Consider the following 23,155-nt stretch of genomic DNA (forward strand, 5'->3'; position numbering starts at 1 on the left):
CTTCACATATGCAAATGTTCATGAAAAAGGGTTTCGGCTGAGAGTAGACAAAAAGGGCGCCGCCATAGACTTAAATGCAATTATCGTTAATACGGCGAAAAAAAGCAAAAAAAAAAGGGCGCCGCAATAAACGTTAAAAACATTAGAATATTACAGTTTTTGAAGTATGTTATCAATTTAGAAAGCTTGAAATGTTATAGTTTTTGTCATATTATTCCGTTTGTATGTACAGATTTTACGTTTTCAAATATATTATAGTTTCTATGTGTAAAAAGGTGTTTCTGCAGAGGGAGTGGTTAGGGTTAGGCACCACCAGGGGGAGTGGTTAGGGTTAGGCACCACCGAGGAGGGGGGGGAAGGTTAGGGTTAGGCACCACCAGGGGGAGTGGTTAGGGTTAGGCACCACTGAGGAGGGGGGGGGGAGGTTAGTTTTAGGCACCACCAGGGAGTATTCTGTGTGAGTGTTGGGTTGGGCTGGGTTAAAGGGGAACTGAAGAGAGAGGTTGCCATGTTTATTTCCTTTTAAGCAATACCAGTTGCCTGGTAGCCCTGCTGATCCTCTGCCTCTAATACTATTAGCCATAGCCCCTGAACAAGCATGCAACAGATCAGGTGTTTCAGACTTTAAAGTCAGATCTGACAAGACTAGCTGCATGCTTGCTGCTGGTGTTATTCAGATACTACTGCAGAGAAATAGACCAGCAGGGCTGCCAGGCAACTGGTATTGATTAAAAGGAAATAAATATGGCATCCTCCGTATACTTCTTACTTCAGTTACCCCTTAAGCTGTATTGTTGAACTACGTAATGATTTTTAACGTTAATATCTTTTCATTATTATTTCCCATCTGTTTTACAACGGTATTTATCATTAACCAAGTTTGACAATTATTATATAAAGTCAGCGCAGGTCTATAGTAATACAGCTTTCATCATTTTTGGTATACAGGATCTTCGAACAAAAGGGTAAAGAAGCAAGGCTTACCAGATTCCAACAACCCACATTATAAGGTTGTAAACGAGTTTGTTAGGTGGTCCGCAGAGCTTTCAAATGCTGTCGTTTCACCAGCGATGTTGCACACTACAGATTCCTCCGGAATATAGTAGATATCCTGAGATCGCAGAGACTCACCAAAGGGGAGTCCAGTAGGATAGTGACATGAAAGAGATGTACGGCACATCTAAGTGTAAACCGTCTTTATTACATAACAAGTAAAACAATTCAAAACAAGGATAAAGGAAAACTCACATACGGGGCCCGTGCACTGGGAACCCCGAAAAAGTAGCGCGCATAAAATGGTCAATAGAAGACCTCAAATAAAATGGTGCCGCCTGTCGCCTTCCCGACCGGTTTCGCAATCTTGCGTCATCAGGGGAGAAAGGCGACCAGGCGGCCAGCACCAACTTTATAACATTTTTGAATTAAAAAGTGGGAGTGGTTAGGCTCCACCTTATTCAGACTACACTAGTCAAAGGCAGAAAGCATCAAACATAAAATAAAACATTGTGACAAATTGCATTGTGTCAGAGAGACAGTAGCAAAAGATCTCTCAGATAGTGTGAATAAAAAGAGGTGAATGCAATATTACCTGCATATTCAATTCGTAGTAGGCTAGTTAAGGCTAAATTAAAAGCTAGATTGATTACTCTGCCCTAGGGCATATCTTTCCTATGAAAAAACTTTTCTCTAGCTGAAAAGCAGGCACTTCCTGTACCAGAAGTAGTCACTGGAACTCAGGAAGTAGCCTTGCACTCCACCAGGGTCAAGTGGAGCACAAGTTCTTCCTGTGAAGGGAGAAAAAAAAAAAAAAAAAAAATTCCAATGCGTATGCAATGACGCATACGATCATAAAAACGTAAGCAATGAAGCACATAGCAGTGCAGTGCGGCTATAAATATGCAAGTGTACTCAGGTGTGCAATGAAAAGCGCGTCTAATGTACTATACTAAGAAGGTGCATAAATTTGTATGCATAGTAAAAACAATGAAATGATAAAACAGCCTCCATGGGAGCTCCAGGGACCTTAAGTAGTGAAAGTGAAGAACATCCATAGTGATCATGCAAGATAGATCCCATAGGTATCCGATAGATGGAAATTGTGCAAAGTTATGCAAATGTATATACACAGCCGTGTAATGCGGCTATGATTACGCATAAAGATTACTTAAGCGTGCCATAAAGAGCACATCTAAAGTGAAAGCGGTCTCTATTACAATGTGGAACACGCATGCGGCGAAGCATAAAACAACAAAAAGCGCACATAGGGACAAAAATCCACTACGAGCATCTAAACCGACATATGGAACAATAAACTAAAATAATTGATCTTATGCTGCAATCAAGTCGCATTTAGTAAAAAAAAAAAAAAAAAAAAAATGCAATGCGTATGCAGTGACGCATACTATCATAAAAGCGTAAACAATGAAGCACATAGCAGTGCAGTGCGTCTATACATATGCATGAAGTGTGGTTAGGTGTGACATGAAAAGCACGTCTAATATACTGTACTAAGAAGGTGCATAAATCTGTATGTATAGTGGAGACAATGAAATGATAGAACAGCCTCCGTGAGAGCTCTGGGGACTTCAAGTGGTGAACGTGAGGAGCATCCATAGTGATCATGCAAGACAGATCCCATAGGTATCCGATAAATGGAAATTATGCAAAATTATGCAAATTCATATACTCAGCCGTGTAGTGCGGCTATGATTATGCATAGAAAACTCCATGAACCGATAACAGAGGACAACAGACAGCACTCTGTGGGGTAGGGAGCAACAAAGGGAAAAAGAGGGACCACAACCTCCCAATATATCCTATCCAAATTAAGAGGGTATATAAATTTGTATGCTTGGTGAAAAAACAGTGACAGAATAGAACAGCCTCAAACGGAGCTCCGAGGGCATCTAGTGGTGAAATGAGAAACAGTCACAATAATCGTGCAAAACAGGCCCCAAGGGAAACAGTGAAATTTATGCAAAAAATTAAAAATTATTAAAAAATATTAAAAATGCAGTCAAATTGACCAGTATATGCGGGCCTTACAAAAAAGCATGCAAATGTATGAAAAATAAAAAATATGATAAAGCATTAAGAATTATTGATAAAACAGTTTACATCCAGTTCAATATTCAAACCAGCTGGACTGAGGGTATTCAGTCTAAAGATCCATTCAGTTTCTAACCTCGATATATCTCTTTCTAAATGTTGTCCCCTCCAGCATCTTTTAGTACCATCGATAACACAAAACTTCAAGCCTGAAGGGTTCCTGTCGTGATGGAGGGCAAAATGTTTTGAGACCGAATGATCCTTAAACCCTTTACGTATAAGGTAGACGTGTTCTCCCAATCTTTCTTTAAAGGTTCTAGTGGTTCTACCTACATATCTCAGTCCACAAGGACATTCTAAAAGATAAACTATATGTGTGCTTTCGCATGTGAAAAGACGTCTAATCTGCAGTGTGGGACTTCGGTGATTATTCCCAGCAAAGGAAGTAATTTTTTTGGGCATATTAATGCAAGCCTTACAACCTTTGCATTTCTTGCATCGAAAAAAACCTTTTAGGGGTAATAAATGGGCAGAGGCAGTTTAAGGTGGATCTATATGGCTATGTACAAGACGATCTCTAAGATTAGGCGCTCTCCTGAAGATAACTCCCGGATTGTCCGCAAGCATAGGACCAATCACTGGATCACTCCTCAGGAGATGCCAATTCTTGTACAAAACTTTTTTTATGTCTTTGTGTTGGATATTATATTGAGTGAGAAAGTTAATGCCATTCTGTTTAGTAGTATCCACTGTTCTATTCCTCTTGGTGAAAGACCGGACCTCCTGACCAATCTCATCCCTCACAGATACAAGGTCTGAGGCCGGGTAGCCTTTATCTTTAAATCTAGAGATAAGAAGGTCACTTTGGATAAAATAATCAGTTTGGGAGGAGCAATTCCTATGCACACGGTGGAATTGACTCCTAGGTACCCCCTTAAGCCATGGACGATAGTGACAACTAGTAGTAGGAATGAAGCTATTTCTGTCAGTCTCTTTGAAAAAGGTTTTTGTAGTAAATTGATTGTTGTCAAGAGAAATCACTAAATCCAAAAAATTTATCTCTGAGGAGCTACAGACACAGTTAAAGACCAAATTATCCGTGTTATTATTAATATGTTGAATAAAGGGTTGTAAAGAATTTAAATCGCCCCTCCAGATGACCACCACATCATCTATGTACCTCTTGTATAACAGTAATTGAGGAGGGGGGATTTAAATTCTTTACAACCCTTTATTCAACATATTAATAATAACACGGATAATTTGGTCTTTAACTGTGTCTGTAGCTCCTCAGAGATAAATTTTTTGGATTTAGTGATTTCTCTTGACAACAATCAATTTACTACAAAAACCTTTTTCAAAGAGACTGACAGAAATAGCTTCATTCCTACTACTAGTTGTCACTATCGACAGGCGGCACCATTTTATTTGAGGTCTTCTATTGACCATTTTATGCGCGCTACTTTTTCGGGGTTCTCAGTGCACGGGCCCCGTATGTGAGTTTTCCTTTATCCTTGTTTTGAATTGTTTTACTTGTTATGTAATAAAGACGGTTTACACTTAGATGTGCCGTACATCTCTTTCATGTCACTATCCTACTGGACTCCCCTTTGGTGAGTCTCTGCGATCTCAGGATATCTACTATATTCCGGAGGAATCTGTAGTGTGCAACATCGCTGGTGAAACGACACCATTTGAAAGCTCTGCGGACCACCTATCAAACTCGTTTACAACCTTATAATGTGGGTTGTTGGAATCTGGTAAGCCTTGCTTCTTTACCCTTTTGTTCGAAGATCCTGTATACCAAAAAATGATGAAAGCTGTATTACTATAGACCTGCGCTGACTTTATATATTCATTGCTTGTGTGGACTTTTGGACATTGTCCTTCTCGGCTGCGGTCGCCTTCTGCCTTGGCGCTGACACTTGTTGTTTAAGTTTGACAATTATGTTTATTGTTATCAGATTTTCGTTATCCACCGGTACCCCTTTTTTCACTGTGCCCTTTTTTCATGCACGCAACAACACGAAACCTCAGCAGACAATGTACATTTTAAATACCAATTGATAGATACAGTGGGATGCAAAAGTTTGGACAACCTTGTTAATCGTTATGATTTTCCTGTATAAATCGTTGGTTGTTACGATAAAACATGTCAGTTAAATATATCATATAGGAGACACACACACTGATATTTGAGAAGTGAAATTGTAACGATTGTGGAATTCTCTCCGTGATCAGCGCATAAGACGTGCGCTGACACTGCGGAAATCCTCCACAAGCGTATAATTTGAGGGAACCCAGCAAAAGGTGCAATGCACCTGCAGAGGGTAATTCCTGTCGGCAGGTGGAGCTGTGGCGTGCAGAGGAACAGCTCCTCTGCCCTGCCACAGACGCAAGACAGGAATTGCACGAAGGGAAGGAACGCAGGGCAAGATAGCCCTGAAAGAGAGAGAGCAAAGCGACAGAGGGTATGTGTGTCCACCAATCTAGTCGCCACCCTGCGACGATGGACACACAACCAGGAAGATAAAGTGAGAAGGCAATCGCCGGAGATGGCGGTTGCTAACAGCGACACAAGACCGAATAAGCACAGATGAGGAATGTATGTATGTCCACCAATCTAGCCGCCCACCTGCGACGGCGGACACACAACAAAGGAAACCGAGTGAGAACGCAATCGCCTGAGAAGCGATTGCGAATGAGATTGAGCAAAGGGACAGATTGTATGTGTGTGCACCAAACTAGTCGCCAACCCGCGACGGTGCATACACAACAGCAGATATGAAGTAGGAATGCAATCGCGAGAGAGGCGATTGCCAGAGGTGACACAAGGCTACAGCAAGGCAGAGCACGAGAGTAGCAAAGGCACAGCAAATATACAATGAGAAGATAAGGACACTAACAAACACTAACTAAACGCGAACACCGCACTCATTCGCAACAGTGCACGCGTTTATACGCGGTCTCCGCGTGTTAAGCACAACAGAGACAAGCACGCCTAACTAACCACCGACAGACAAACATGAAACAGAGGACGCGAGCGCTTGCTTAACAGTTACCTCACCGAGCCTCCAGCAAGCATTCGTAGCAGACAAGACAGATACACGAAAACAGGAATAAGTGAGAGACGGATCCACAGCACTAGCGCAAGGTGAGTGCGATCCAGGCAAGACAGATTAGATGAGATAGCTGGTAGCAACCACTGCTCCAGCTATACTCCAAGAACAAAGATCAGAACGACTTCCTGTCGACCACCGCTGGGACAGAACAATCGCAACAGACAAACAAAACAGATATGCAATCCTAACTGCACTAGGGAATCTGCCTAGTGCAGTCCCAGGAATTACTCTAAGCTAATCTTTAAACAATGAGCAAGGCTGACACTCCAGGAGTGTTTCACAGGACTAACCCTTATGACCAGCCCAGGTCTGTGATATCACATAGTATTTATAGTACAAACCTCCAGAGGATGTGGCTAGGAAATTTGCATGACCAACGCATGCAAATTCCCTAGCAGCAGCAAGCTGCAAAACTGACAAAAGGTCTCTCTTCCAGAGACCTGCAGAATGCAGACCTGAACAGTGGTCAAAAAGCTGCTTGCCTGCGCAGGCAGCTGAGCGGATCATTACAGAAATGAAGTTTATTGGATTTACAGAACGTGCGCAATAATTGTTTAAATAAAATTAGGCAGGTGCATAAATTTAGGCACTACACAGGTGAATACACAGGTGAATCCAATTATGAGAAAGAGTATTTACGGGGGTCAATTGTAAGTTTCCCTCTTCTTTTAATTTACTCTGACTGTTTCCACAGTTAGGAACATATTGAGGAAATGGAAGACCACAGGTTCAGTTCAAGTTAAAGAGACTCTGAAGCGAGAATAAATCTCGCTTCAGAGCTTATATTCAGCAGGGGCATGTGTGCCCCTGGTAAAACGCTGCTATCCCGCGGCTGAACGGGGGTCCCTTACCCCCCAAATCCCCCCCGGCCAACTTGGTCGTAGATTTTGCTGCTGTTGAGGCAGGGCTAATGGCTGCAGCCCTGCCTCTCAGTGCCGTCTATCAGCGGCGCATCGCCGCCTCTCCCCTGCCCCTCTCAGCGAAGGAAGACTGAGAGGGGTGGGGGAGAGGCGGAGATGCGCGCTGATAGACGCGTGTGAGGCAGGGCTGCGTGCATTAGCCCTGCCTCAAACAGGAAGAGATCCCCGTGAGTAGACTAGGGGATTTGGGGGGTAAGGGACCCCTGTTTAGCCACGGGATAGCGGCGTTTTAGCAGGGGCACACATGCCCCTGCTGAATATAAGAGCTGAAGTGTGGGTTTTATACTCGCTTCAGTCTCTCTTTAAGGCTTTAAAGTGGCAGACCAAGAAAAATCTTGGACAGACAGAAGCGACGAATGGTGAGAACAATCAGAGTCAACCCACAGACCAGCACCAAAGACCCACAACATCATCTTGCTGCAGATGGAGTCACTGTGCATCGTTCAACCATTCAACACATTTTACACAAGAAGATGCTGTATGTGAGAGAAATGCATTGCAGAGGAAGCCTTTTCTCCGTCCACAGCACAAACAGAGCCGCTTGAGGTATGCTAAAGCACATTTGGACAAGCCAGCTTCATTTTGGAATAAGGTGCTGTGGACTGATGAAACTAAAATTGAGTTATTTGGGCATAACAAGGGGCGTTATGCATGGAGGAAAAACAACACACTATTCTGAGAAAAACACCTGCTGCCTACAGTAAAATATGGTGGTGGTTCCATCATGCTGTGGGGCTGTGTGGCCAGTGCAGGGACTGGGAATCTTGTCAAAGTTGAGGGACGCATGGATTCCACTCAGTATCAGCAGATTCTGGAGACCAATGTCCGGGAATCAGTGACAAAGCTGAAGCTGCGCCGGGGCTGGATCTGTCAACAAGACAATGGCCCTAAACACTGCTCAAAATCCACTAAGGCATTCATGCAGAGGAACAAGTACAATGTTCTGGAATGGCTATCTCAGTCCCCAGACCTGAATATAATTGAAAATCTGTGGTGTGAGTTAAAGAGAGCTGTCCATGCTAAGAAGCCATCAAGGCTGAATGAACTAGAGATGTTTTGTAAAGAGGAATGGTCCAAAATACCTTCAACCAGAATCCAGACTCTCATTGGAACCTACAGGAAGCGTGTAGAGGCTGTAATTCCTGCAAAAGGAGAATCTACTAAATATTGATTTCATTTCTTTTTTGTGGTGCCAAAATGTATATTCCTGCCTAATTTTGTTTTAATAATTATTGCACACTTTCTGTAAATCCAATAAACTTCATTTCACTTCTTAAATATCACTGTGTGTGTCTCCTATATGATATATTTAACTGTCATTTTTTATTGTAACAACCAACGATTTATACAGGAAAATCATGATGACGATTAACAAGGTTGCCGAAACTTTCGCATCCCACTGTAGTGATGGACGCAAAACTGAAAAAATGCACCTTTATTTCCAAATAAAATATTGGCTCCATACATTGTGATACGGACAAAAATTTTAATGGTGTAATAACCGAGACAAATGGGCAAATAAAATACATAGGTTTTAATTATGGTAGCATGTATTATTTTAAAGCTATAATGGCCGAAAACTGAGAAATAATGCTTTTTTTTTCATTTTTTTCTTAATATTCCTGTGAAAATGCTTTTAGAAAAAAAATAATTCTTAGCAAAATGTACCACCCAAAGAAAGCCTTATTGGTGGCAGAAAAATAAGATATAGATCAATATATTGCGATAAGTAATTTCTGGCTGATGCATTGGGTGGAAACAGTTTGTTCCAACACACGCAAAGAGCATTGTGCAGTATGGACTGAGACCCGACCCATTTCTGCCGATTATTTGTTTACAGGATGTGAGTACGAAATATAAGCCTTTTCATCACGGATCAGGTACTTTTTTCATCACGTTTTCAGTTGAATAGTGTACATCATTTAGCGCTTGGTTCTTCTATGTTTATTCAACTTTTATAGCAGAATTAGAAACCTTGTAGCCGAATCAAAAATATGGGCTAGAAAGTGGCGTCAATTTGTAGCCAAATCAAAAACCTTGTAGCCGAAAGAAAACTCATAAGCCCTTTTCACAACCTTGTAGCCCATATTTGCAGGAATAACATTGAAGTCTATGGAAGCGTCATTTTAATACACACGGCTCAGGAGCCCTTTTCAATTGATTCCCTGACAGTGCCCGCCAGAGCTGGGACAAGGTTCTCCAGCACCCAAGGCTGAAACACCAAAGTGCGCCCCTCCATCTCTCCCACCCCAGCCGTCACACACTGATTGCTATTACACTAAGAGGCCCCTCCATCCCTCCCACCCCAGCCGTCACACACTGATTGCTATTACACTAAGAGGCCCCTCCATCCCTCCCACCCCAGCCGTCACACACTGATTGCTATTACACTAAGAGGACCCTCCCCATCCCTCCCACCCCAGCCGTCACACACTGATTGCTATTACACTAAGAGGCCCCTCCATCCCTCCCACCCCAGCCGTCACACACTGATTGCTATTACACTAAGAGGCCCCTCCATCCCTCCCACCCCAGCCGTCACACACTGATTGTTATTACACTAAGAGGCCCCTCCATCCCTCCCACACCAGCCGTCACACACTGATTGCTATTACACTAAGAGGCCCCTCCCCATCCCTCCCACCCCAGCCATCACACACTGATTGCTATTACACTAAGAGGCCCCTCCATCCCTCCCACCCCAGCCGTCACACACTGATTGCTATGACACTAAGAGGCCCCTCCCTCATCCCTCCCACCCCAGCGTCACACACTGATTGCTATTACACTAAGAGGCCCCTCCCCCATCCCTCCCACCCCAGCCATCACACACTGATTGCTATTAGACTAAGAGGCCCCTCCCCATCCCTCCCACCCCAGCTGTCACACACTGATTGCTATTAGACTAAGAGGCTCCCCAGCCCCCCAATGCCTTAATTTCTAGTTATTTGGCTCTGCAGTCACTGCCATGTATCCCCTTTTTTTATTTCTCTCTGCTTCAAACCCTATAGGGGAATGATAGCTGAGTGAGTTGTGCGCCCCTTCCTACACTGCGCCCTGAGGCTGGAGCCTCTCTCGCCTCTGCTTCGGCCCGGCCCTGCTCCCCTCCTACACTGCATCCTGAGGCTGGAGCCTCTCTCACCTCTGCCTCGACCCAGCCCTGCTCCCCTCCTACACTGCGCCCAGAGGCTGGAGCCTCTCTCACCTCTGCCTCGGCCCAGCCCTTCTCCCCTCCTACACTGCACCCTGAGGCTGGAGCCTCTCTCGCCTCAGCCTCGGCCCAGCCCTGCTCCCCTCCTACACTGCACCCTGAGGTTGGAGCCTCTCTCGCCTTTGCCTCGGCCTGGCCCTGGCACCCGCTGCTTCTCCATGCAAGCCGTGCCCCTTTAAGATCTGCCCTGTACAAGCCCCACCCCCACTGCACCACACACATAGTGCCAGCCCACCCCCCGATTCATTGCACATTTGCTTCAATAAACTATCTGCACTGATGACAAGTTTGTCCACCCGCCAGTGTGTGGCCATCATAACTTTTTTCCTTCTTTCTTATTACAGATGAAGGGAAAATAGACATGTACATCAAAATGGAGTGCATGGCGCCTCAGCACTGCAATGAAAGTGGGAGCGTTACGATTCCGGGATTTAAAGTTTCATACAGCGTCACATGCTGCAGCGATGGAGATATGTGCACACCTAAAAAGCCAGCGTGTAAGTACAGTAAAACCTAAAAGCACATTTTCACTCTTCCTGAAACAAAATCAAAGATTCTCCCAGACCATCCCTAAGGGATCGTTCACACTAGAGGCGCTTTTTCATTTTTTAGGCGCTGGCAATTTTTCAAAATCACCCTGAAAGTGCTTACACCGTGCTTTGCTATGTGTCAGGGTCATATGGCGGTCTGTCAGGCCCATATGTCTGTCTCACCATGTCCTGGGGGTTCTGAGTGGTCCTCTGTTCAGTCTGGCTGAATCGCTGCGGGGAAGTCAGAGCTCTGTAGCTTGCCGCGGCTCACACTTCCGGGTTGGTCTCCAGGCCAGTGGTTAGCCAAAATTTTGCATGTGTGAAATTCTGCATCGAAATTCGCAATTACGTATTGTAATGTGAAATTTCAGAGAATATCGTAATTAATTTCATATGTAAAAGTAGCATTTCAAAATTTCCCATAATTTCATGACAAATGTAGAGGTTAATAGCAAAGCTCCCATACAGGCTATTGCTACCAAAATTGCTACATAGGTCAAGCAGAATAGTGGGTACAAGTCACAAAGATTTCAAAATATAAAAATAATTTTTCAAAAAGAGCTTGTAGTTTTTGAGAAATTTGATTTTAAAAATGCAAAGAAAAATGTTTTTTAAACTGTCATTTTTCTAAGTTTGAAAAACATTTTTTACAACCGAGTTTCTTAAACTACAAGGTCTTTTTGCAAAATTATTTTTTTGACTTGTACCCATGATTCTCCTTAAAGTGGACCCAAATTAAAAAAAACAAGATTTCAGAAATAAGATCTCTTTTCTAAATAATAATAATAAATAGCAGCCTTTTTTCAGCTGCATGATGACAAATATAAAATATTTTACATTTATTGGAGAAACCTCTCCCTTTCCTTTCATATTGCCGGCAAATAATCCAGCAAATTGGTGGAGTAGATGGTGTCCAGCAAAGGAGGAATTGCTAATGGCTGCCCCCAGTATAACCCTAGTTATGCAAAGAGGAGGGTGAAAAGCATGCACTGAAATGATCATAGGTTTGAAGGAGTGTTTATTTATCTTTGTATGTGTCAGAGTGCTGCAACTAAATATTTTTAATTAAAAAAATGTTTGGTTTGGGTCCGCTTTAACATATGTAGCGATTTTGGTGTCAATAGCATGTATCGGAGCTTTGCAAATCACTGCTACAGTCGGCAAGTCGGCAAGAAATTTTGCGAAATTTTATGCAAAATTACGAATGACTACACGAAATAAATTGAATTTTCAAATCGTAATTACGTATGAGTGCAATTGCAAAAATGTATGTGAAATTTAGCGAAATTGTAATTTGTTGATTACAATCATCACTACTCTAGGCAAGGGCGTCTGCGCGTGCATCCCTGGCGATGGATTAGTCTCTGTTGCCGAGAGACGCATGCAGAAGTGGGTGGAAGTAGCGCCGGGCATTGTGTACTGTGTGTGCGGTGTCCGGCGTACGTGACTATGCATGCGCTGCGTGGAATTCAAATCTAGAGCCAGCCTGGAGTGTGTCCTTGCAAGCAGTCATTACATTTTCCTAATTAGCCAGAGATAAGCAAGCTTGTGCTGCTCTCTGCAGTGAAAATAAAGGTTCTTACACAAAGGGAAAGCTTTCAAATGTTCTTTTATGCAACTTAAGCGGACCATACACATATAGATGTGTGCCCAATGTTCCAAAACAATCAATTCCTTCTGAATCAATACAGAAAATGATCGACCCCTAATCCACATTGAACATCAATTATCAATAGATTCAAGCATTAAATCTATAATAAAAAAATTGATCGAATCCCGAAGTTGTACTGTTTGATGCAGTGCAACACTATGGGATGTTGATATGGCACGGGGGGACATCTTGTGAACAACAACAAAAAATAATACATTAAACAAAATAGGGGGTACTTACCTCAGGAGGGGGAAACTTCAGGATCCTAAAGAAAATCCTAAGGCCTCTTTCCCACCAAGACGTTGCGTTTCAGGGGATGTTATGGTCGCATAACGTGCTTCTAACGCAACGCGTGGTGGTGTTGAAGTTGGACGTCAGATTGAGCTGCGTTATGCGGCTCTCAAAGCAGCCGCTCCAGGTTAGTGATAGGAAGTCCGGATCTTTTTAAGGATTCGGATCATTCGAATCAGATCATTGAAAAGATCCGAATCTTTGAACCGAATCGTTTGAATCATTTTACTAGGGAAGCAGACTGGGTGAAATGACTAGCAGGACAGGACTTTCCCTGCACTGTACATTCTGTATGTTCCTGTTTCTTCCAGACAGACATCCACTGTGAACCGAATCTTTCATTGTGATGATCTGGATGATTCGACTCACAAAAAAGATCCGGATCAAATGAATGATTCGTTCATGTTCTGGACAACACTACAGAGTCCCACCAGGAGTCTTTGCAGTGCAGTGAATATTAATTAGCCATGTGGCTGGCCGGAGGAGGAGGGGAGACCCCCTCCTCCAACATTACTGAGCATGTGCAAACAGTCTAACATGGCTTAGCCCAGTATTACGTACAGCATGCAGCACTTTGTTTAAACGTGCTGCGTTACTATATAACGCAACGTGGGCACCGTGAACAGCACATTGATTTTACAGTGCTGTGAGTTAGGCTGCGTTACTGGCTGCTGTAACGTGGGACTTTAACGTCAAACTGTGAAACCAGCCTAAAGAGAGCTTGTTGACTCTTGTTGGCAGCTCTTGAAGGTGCACTAGCACCGACTTTCTTCACACAACTCTGGGCCAGATTGGATCTCTGGTACTGCACAGGAATGAGTCGTTCTTTTCACCAGAGCCAGAGTGAGATGGTGGTAGTGCGCAGGCACATGGAGGTCACATTTCGGGACGGGGACGGGGAGGGAGGTACTCCTAGCACTGGGACAGGGCTGCAGAGGACAATGGGGGAGGCATCTTTAGGAACCAGAGTCTAAGGCCTTGTTCACATTAAGGGCATGAGTCACAAAGCCGTGCTAACTAATAGTACAGTCGAGCTAGCGTGTTGCGCAAAATGTGCGATTGTACCCAAAAACCGCGCGTCTGTGCTATGAGTTAGCACGACTTTATGAATTAAGCCCCTAGGTGTGGTGAGAATCGTGTGTAAGCGCATGGTCAAAAACTCATGCATTTGTGTGCGCTTTAGTGCAAGAATGTATTGCTTATTGTATCTGTAGCAGTTGTCAACAAAGCTTTGTTTTCATATGTAAATGTAATTCTTTTTCCAAATAGGGGTAAAAAATGCATGCGTTTCTATGCACTTGCATGCGCTTCTATACATTAAAAAAAAGCGCACCCATTCACTTGCATTGATGTGCGCTTAACAGCTCAACGCACAGAAATGCATGCAACACTACGTTTTTGTAATGCTGCTCAGCGCATCGCATAGATGTGAACTAAGCACATTTAATTACATGGGAAAATCAACACCTTGCAGAACGCACAGGGCAATGAGCTCTGAAAAGCACACAGAAACGGCCTTGATGTGAACAAGGCCTTACTCCTCCAGAGGTAAGTATCAGGAAAGGTGTATTGCAAATCTCCCCGGTATGGTTTGCTTTCAGTATCTATCAAACATTAAAGTATCAGTTTTATGTACAGCAACCCTTTTAAAAAAGTATTTATTTATTGTATTTATAAAGCACCAACATATTACACAGCGCTGGGCATTAGTTTAGGTTACAGACAATATTTAGGGGTGACATACAGCAATATGACAATACAGGAATACAAGAAAGACCAGATCATGCAGCACAGTATGAGTACAAGGTAATGCTTAGTCACTGGAGGGGGGCATAGAGATCACACAGCACAGTATGAGTACAAGGTAATGCTTAGTCACTGGAGGGGGGCATAGAGATCACACAGCACAGTATGAGTACAAGGTAATGCTTAGTCACTGGAGGGGGGCATGGAGATCACACAGCACAGTATGAGTACAAGGTAATGCTTAGTCACTGGATGGGGCATGGAGATCACACAGCACAGTATGAGTACAAGGTAATGCTTAGTCACTGAATGGAGCATGGAGATCACACAGCACAGTATGAGTACAAGGTAATGCTTAGTCACTGGATGGAGCATGGAGATCACACAGCACTGTATGAGTACAAGGTAATGCTTAGTCACTGGATGGGAGCATGGAGATCACACAGCACAGTATGAGTACAAGGTAATGCTTAGTCACTGGATGGGAGCATGGAGATCACACAGCACAGTATGAGTACAAGGTAATGCTTAGTCACTGGAGGGGAGCATGGAGATCACACAGCACAGTATGAGTACCAGGTAATGCTTAGTCACTGGATGGAGCATGGAGATCACACAGCACAGTATGAGTACAAGGTAATGCTTAGTCAGTCACTGGATGGAGCATGGAGATCACACAGCACAGTATGAGTACTAGGTAATGCTTAGTCACTGGATGGGAGCATGGAGATCACACAGCACAGTATGAGTACCAGGTAATGCTTAGTCACTGGATGGGAGCATGGAGATCACACAGCACAGTATGAGTACAAGGTAATGCTTAGTCACTGGAGGGGGGCATGGAGATCACACAGCACAGTATGAGTACAAGGTAATGCTTAGTCACTGGAGGGGGGCATAGAGATCACACAGCACAGTATGAGTACAAGGTAATGCTTAGTCACTGGAGGGGGGCATGGAGATCACACAGCACAGTATGAGTACAAGGTAATGCTTAGTCACTGGATGGGGCATGGAGATCACACAGCACAGTATGAGTACAAGGTAATGCTTAGTCACTGAATGGAGCATGGAGATCACACAGCACTGTATGAGTACAAGGTAATGCTTAGTCACTGGATGGGAGCATGGAGATCACACAGCACAGTATGAGTACAAGGTAATGCTTAGTCACTGGATGGGAGCATGGAGATCACACAGCACAGTATGAGTACAAGGTAATGCTTAGTCACTGGATGGGAGCATGGAGATCACACAGCACAGTATGAGTACAAGGTAATGCTTAGTCACTGGATGGAGCATGGAGATCACACAGCACAGTATGAGTACAAGGTAATGCTTAGTCACTGGATGGAGCATGGAGATCACACAGCACAGTATGAGTACAAGGTAATGCTTAGTCACTGGATTGGAGCATGGAGATCACACAGCACAGTATGAGTACCAGGTAATGCTTAGTCACTGGAGGGGAGCATGGAGATCACACAGCACAGTATGAGTACCAGGTAATGCTTAGTCACTGGATGGAGCATGGAGATCACACAGCACAGTATGAGTACAAGGTAATGCTTAGTCAGTCACTGGATGGAGCATGGAGATCACACAGCACAGTATGAGTACTAGGTAATGCTTAGTCACTGGATGGGAGCATGGAGATCACACAGCACAGTATGAGTACCAGGTAATGCTTAGTCACTGGATGGGAGCATGGAGATCACACAGCACAGTATGAGTACAAGGTAATGCTTAGTCACTGGATGGGAGCATGGAGATCACACAGCACAGTATGAGTACCAGGTAATGCTTAGTCACTGGATGGGAGCATGGAGATCACACAGCACAGTATGAGTACCAGGTAATGCTTAGTCAGTCACTGGATGGAGCATGGGGATTAGGCAAGTTAGGTTCACTCAGATGCATAGCATGGGTGCACAGTAATGGAGGTGCATGATCAGGTAGGACACAAAAGGAGGAGGACCTTGTCCAAAGGCTTACAATCTAGAGGGAGAGGTAGGGACATAAAAGGTAGGGGATCAGTGAGTAGTAGTAGTAGTAGTAGTAGTAGTAGTAGTAGTAGTAGTAGTAGTAGTAGTAGTAGTAGTAGTAGTAGTAGTAGTAGTAGTAGTAGTAGTAGTAGTAGTCTTGCAGATGGTTGTACCTCTTCCACCTTATTTTGCATTAAGTGCCACCAAAGAACAATACCAAGAATGGAGTATTTTGCCCGGCTTGTTTCAGTAAAGGAAAGTGTGAAGCCAAGAATTCAATGGAGTGCACCGGAGAGGAGAAGTACTGTGTGACGTTCCAAGACAGGCTTATCATAAGTAAGTATGTTTTGAACTGCAGCAATCACATACTAGTAGTAGAGCAGTAGGGCGTATTTTTCGGACTATAAGACTCATTTTTTTAGGGATGCTGATTCTGATTTTGCAGAAATGAAATTTCTGCATTTCCGATCAGAAATATTTCCGGTTGGAACTCAGAGATTGGATTTCGATGGAAATGTGGCATTGGCACAGCTTGGTAACTTCAGACCAGTCACAGAACTCGGAAGCATTTGACCAATCCGAGAATGCAGAAACAACTCGGAAGTATTTTGCCAATCAGAGAATGCAAAAAAACAAACCAAAAAGGCTACTCGGAAATCCACAGAATCGGTAATTGGCATTGGTGGAAATCGGATTTTCTGAGGAATCAGAAATCGGCATTTCCAACCATGCCTGTAAGGCTTGGTGGTGTATTCTCCACAGTCAGCATGCAACGCATGAGCTGGCGTGGAGGAGGTACACACACTAGCACCAGGAAACAGGCTATCCCTAGTATAGTGGAGGGGAGGACTGACTCCAATAGGAGATTGTGGCGCACAGAGCCGGTGCAGATCTGACAGCCACAAACAATGCTTTCGTTATAACGTCTCAGCGCAAAGTAGCGCTGAGCGCATAAACCAGAACTGAGGAGATCAGGACAGGTAGACAGAATGAACGCTTGCTAGCTAGCGGCTACTTAGCGACAGCAAGCGTCCAAAACAAGACAGACTGGAATGAGGCAGCCAATGCGATTGCAGCGATGGCGTGCCTCACAAAGACAGGAGGATAGTCAGGAAATAGCAGGATCAAGATAGATGAACGTAACACAGACAAATATACAATAAGTATGTATTCCTAGCGTATTACAATTACAGCTATCAATGAAACTATTTGTAACGTCTGACTAACATATGTATATATCGGCAATGAACCGATATATGACATAAGCAGGAACGCTGACTAGGACTGGAGTAATACAGGGAACAGGACTCAGAAGGATTTGCTATCTCTTCGCAGAGATGAACGCAATCCACAAACGGTAACAGAACAGGATTCAGAAGGATTCGTTATCTCTTCGCAGAGATGAACGCAATCCACAAACAGTAACAGAACAGGATTCAGAAGGATTCGTTATCTCTTCGCAGAGATGAACGCAATCCACAAACGGTAACAGGACAGGATTCAGAAGGATTCGTTATCTCCTCGCAGAGATGAACGCAATCCACAAACGGTAACAGAACAGGATTCAGAAGGATTCGTTATCTCTTCGCAGAGATGAACGCAATCCACAAACAGAACCAGGAGCAGGGTAACTACCTCAGCACGGGTGGTCACGGTACGCGCAACCTACCAAAACGTGCTGGAAAGCTGACTAACTGCACACAGGATATAAACAGTTCGTGTACGTATACATCAGCGACACTGATGTATCAACGTAACACAAATACAAGGAAAATAATAAACGTGCTGGTATGCATATATATTGGCAATGAACCAATATATGATGCAAAGACCAGCAAAGTATCTTTAGAACAAGAAACACGATCGAGGGCTGAAGCGACAGCAAGACAGGCTTAAACTGAAGCTATGAAAACCCAAGGAAACCCTGCAGGAAGCAGATCTTTATACTGAGGTCATCCAGTGGGAGCAGACATGCAGATTCCCACACAGGTGAATGATAATCAGTCACAAGCTGACAGCAGGGAAAGACAGACAAAGCTATGCAGCTTGCATGGAAAGACATCAGAACTGCCTGAGCTGCAGCACTACTACTTCCAGCAACACCTGCTGCAGCAGCGATCATTACAATGCCTAAACTTCCCCCCCCCCCAAAAGTGGGGAGAAAAAGTCACTAGGCCAGATTTATCAAAGCATTACCAACAGTTTTTTCTTCTTAAACTGTCCATACCAGCAGGGGGAACTGTTCTGCACATTGTTAAGAAGCTTCCCAATGCTTTCTTAAAGGACAACTGAAGAGAGAGGTATATGGAGGCTGCCATGTTTATTTCCTTTTAAGCAATATCAGTTGCCTGGCAATACTGCTGATCCTCTGCCTCTAATACTATTAGCCATAGCCCCTGAACAAGCATGCAACAGATCAGGTGGTTCAGACTTTAAAGTCAGATCTGACAAGACTAGCTGCATGCTTGTTTCTGGTGTTATTCAGATACTACTGCAGAGAACTAGACCAGCAGGGCTGCCAGGCAACTGGTATTGATTAAAAGGAAATAAATATGGCAGCCTCCGTATACCTCTTACTTCAGTTCCCCTTTAAGTGAAGGGAGATTGCGGCAGTTCTGAGAGTTTTCCTCAGATTAAGAACAGTGCAGAACTGTCCCTGATTAAGAAGTGGCTAATACCACTTCTTAACCCCACAGAGCAGGTTTACGCTGACACCTCATAGCTTCCTTTTTAATTTACTGCCATCTACGCACACTCATTTGTTACTGAGGTGAACTCCCCTTCACCCTGGTGATGTTTATTTGTTTAAGAGAAGGGGGGAATTGTGGAGGGGAGTGTGTAGAGAATTGACTGGTTAGAGCATGTTAAAAATGTGTGTAAAGCCCCATCTACACCATGGGACATTGCAGCGATCCGGCGGCTCGATTAGCCGCTGGATCGCCTCTTCCGCGTGCCCGCCGCGTCCCCGCTCGCCGCGCGTGCGCCGCATTCGATTCCCCGCTCGTCCCCGCCGGCGCCGCTTATCTCCCGCACGATTCGCTGCCATTGTCCCCTCGCGGGGAGCGAGCAGGGAATCGGCGGTGCGGAGATCCATCCTGACGGATCTTATCAATCGAGCCGCATCAGCGGCTCGATTGATAAGGAGCATCGCGGCCGCATCTACTCGTGTAGATGCGGCTTTAAAGACAGAGCAGACATCGGGATTATTTGAGAATGGAAGTTTAGGAGAGTAGTTACAGCCTGGGCTGCTGTGTCCCAGATGGATAAACAAACAAGTCATACACTGTTGTGATTGTTCGTCTGAGACACTGTACTAGCTCCTCCTCACTTAGAACAGTTTAGGACAGAAACAGCACCATCTAGTGGCTTCTTAAGGTGCCTGAGACAGTTCTGCACGGAGTTCTACAAGCCTATCAGCATTTTGTCTCAGACACTCTTCATAAATTTGGCCCACTGTGTCTTATAGTTGATCAGGGTGTCCCCCGACTTAGGACCCCCGCCCATACAAACTGCCTCCACGATTTGGGAGCCTCATGGCCTGTCCCCTGTGTCATCCTCCACTCACCCCATGCAGAGTAATTAGTATCGGAAGTTGTGCGCCCTTTCTCTGATCCAAGGGCACCCACAGTGATTAGAGACATCTCATCCCCCTCACTGTTCACCTAGTGATGGTCACCTGTAATGATGCGATCAGCAGAAGCCGGCACTAGGGGAACAGTGAGGCTGAAGAGACGTCTCTGATCACCGGAGACACATTCGGATAAGGTGAGACACGTGCATGGCTTTTGATACAAATGACTCTGTATGGGTAGGCACAAAGGAGGACACAAGGGGGCAACAGTGGGCACAGAGGGAAACAGAGGAGGACACAAGGGGGCAATGGTGGACACGCAGGGGCACAAAGGGGCATGGAGGAGCAGCAGTGGTGCTACACTGGGGTATGCTGGGGAACTACCTCCCAAACCCGTCACCCCACCCACCTGGAAATGCAATGAACAGGATAGGGTCTGTAAGAAACTCTCCATGACAGCCTGAGTATTTAAATAAAAATAAATAAAAAAAACAGTAACCTTTCAGCTATTACTGTTGACTGACAGTGTTAAAACATACAATCAGAATTTTTTTTTCCAAATAAAAGTGTAATCCAGATACATCAATTATAAGGGATCTTGTAGTGATTGTGAGGTATTTATGGCAAATAGAAAAGATCCACTGCACACGTCGTTGCCCGCCAGCACAAAATTTACAAATGTTCAGCAACCCTCCGGTTAAGCATTTTTAAATCTGCCACTGGGGTTCCCCAATGAGATCCCCACTGCTGCACCAATGGTGGGCCAAAATTTCGCATATGTGAAATTTTGCATCGAAATTCACATTTACGCATCGTAATCGTAATGAGAAATTTTGGGGGAAATCGTAATTGATTTTATTGCGTATGTAATAGTAGTATTTCATAATTTCGTGTAATTTTTCGCATAATTTCTGGCGCAATTTCACGAAATTTTGTGCCGACATTATCAGTAAATAGCAAAGCCCCCATACAAGCTATTGCTACTAAAATTGGTACATATGTTAAGGAAAATATTAGAACAAGGCAGAAAAATAATTTTTTCAAAAAACAGTGTAGTTTTTGAGAAGATCAATTTAAAAAATGCAAAGAAAAATGGTTTTTAAATTGTCATTTTTCAAAGTTTAAAAAACATTTTTTCTTTGTATTTTTAAAATCGATTTTCTCAAAAACTATGTTTTTTTTGGGAAAAAAAAAATTCCCTTATACCCACTATTCCCTTTAACCTAGGTAGCACTTTTTGGTGTCAATAGCATGTATGTGGGGGCTATGCTATTAACCTCCAAAGTCGGCACAAAATTAGGCGAAATTTCGCGAAAATGACGCAAATTTTTATGCGAAATTACGAATGACTACAAAATCAATTTAGTTTGCAAATCGTAATTACATATAGGCGTAATTGTGAAAATGTACGTGAAATGTTGGGAAATCGTAATGTTGCTGATTACGATATCATCACTATGCTGCACTAGTTCTGATAGCACTGGCCACTCCCCCGACAGGCGCAGCACCCCAGCCGGGCTCCCTCAACACGGGACCTCCAACACCCTCACAGTGCACTAAAGTGCTGATAGCAAGAGGAAAAGGCAACCTGCAATAATAAAACACAAAGCAAAAGCAAAGTGCAGTGAGCAGTGCTGGTCGTAATGGAAAAATCTACGCTTACGGATCACTACGCGTAATTTTATGCTATTACGCATTACGCAATTACGGTTACGGCGTAGGAAATTATCTACGGTTCATCACTGTAATTACGCGTTAACTTACGCAGTTACGCGTAAGGATACCGTAATGTAGGCGCTTACACCATGATGTTACGCGTAGTGCCCGCATACGGGTGCCTATGCGGACATATGGCCGCATAGGGGTGCTATTTTGGCTGGGAACGCGTAGTATCAGCCGCGTTCCCCAGCCTGACGGGTCCTGACGGCGAAACCGGAAGTGGCCGCCAGCGGGACCCGGAGGATCAGAGCGACTCGTCATGGGCACCGATCAGCTGCAGGGGGCTGAGGTAAGCTCCAGGTGAGTAAAACTCAATTTTTTTTGGACACTTAAGGTTCACTTTAATGCGTATTTTTTGACACATACAGACGATGTATGCCGATGTATGTGTACGCAATAGCCTCAATGTGACAGCTATTGCGTACACATCATTCGTATGCGTCAAAACGTACGCTTATATACTGAAGGGCGGGAGAAGATACTATTGGTTGCTTAGGATGTTGACTGATTGGCTACTCTTAGAAAAGGGGAGTTTTTACGTTAGTAATTACGCGTAAAATTACGCGTAAGTCTTCGTAAAATTACGCATACCTAGCAATTACGGTAGACAGCGTAATTACGATACCACTTAACTGCTTACGCGTAAATAATTACGCGTAAGACCGTAAGTTACGCGTAGCGCTTACGCGTAAATTTACATTGAATTATGATGCGTAATTACGCTCATGCGTAATTTCGGCCCAGCACTGGCAGTGAGTATAAATCTTCTTTGCTGATGAAATAACGGCCATAAACATAAGAGAAGGAGGTGTGCAATAAGATCAGTAGAAAACTGAACCGAGTAGTGAGTCTGAAGGGAAATAAGGGGAAGGCGTACCATCAGGAGCAGGCAGGGGAAGTCAGCGGTGATGCAGCTGAGGTATGTGTGAAGATATTCCTTTTGTATTAAACTGTGTAAAGTGCCTCAAAAAGCACTTCCTATAGCTGTATATTGCTGTATGTTGCTTTGTAGCCCCACCCACACAGCAATGCTTAGCCTAGGCAGTTTATTATGCGTAATTCCCTCCCCAATGACCTTCCCCAGAGCATTCTGGGGGGGCCAGAGATCTTTTCTACTCACATTAGAACTCTCAGCAACTGAACATTCCACAAGAGATCACCCTGCCAGTACTAATGATGTCGCCGCCTGTGATACATTTCAGAAAGTAAATCAAAGAGAGGAAATATTTTACAATGGACAAATACTGACTATATAACCTATTACTGTAATTAAATTTGGAAGAAAAAAAAAGCAATTGTATTCATTATGTTATTTTGACTACAGTTCCTCTTTAAGTCTAACCACAGTAATCAGAGTGTTA

At 43.9% G+C, this 23,155-nt stretch overlaps 1 protein-coding gene across 1 annotated transcript in view; it reads left to right on the plus strand.

Moving 5' to 3' along the window:
• Positions 1 to 10,668: 10,668 nt before the first annotated feature.
• The window catches only part of LOC137523106 (phospholipase A2 inhibitor and Ly6/PLAUR domain-containing protein-like), a 57,744-nt gene continuing 45,257 nt past the window's right edge, over positions 10,669 to 23,155 (plus strand). Inside the window, exons 1-2 of the mRNA XM_068243323.1 lie at positions 10,669 to 10,798; positions 16,703 to 16,840. Coding sequence (XP_068099424.1) covers positions 10,675 to 10,798; positions 16,703 to 16,840 — 262 coding nt within the window. The 5' untranslated portion in view covers positions 10,669 to 10,674. The remainder of the gene's footprint in view (positions 10,799 to 16,702; positions 16,841 to 23,155) is intronic.

This window comes from Hyperolius riggenbachi, chromosome 6 (assembly GCF_040937935.1).
Source record: "Hyperolius riggenbachi isolate aHypRig1 chromosome 6, aHypRig1.pri, whole genome shotgun sequence".
Lineage (NCBI taxonomy): Eukaryota > Metazoa > Chordata > Amphibia > Anura > Hyperoliidae > Hyperolius > Hyperolius riggenbachi.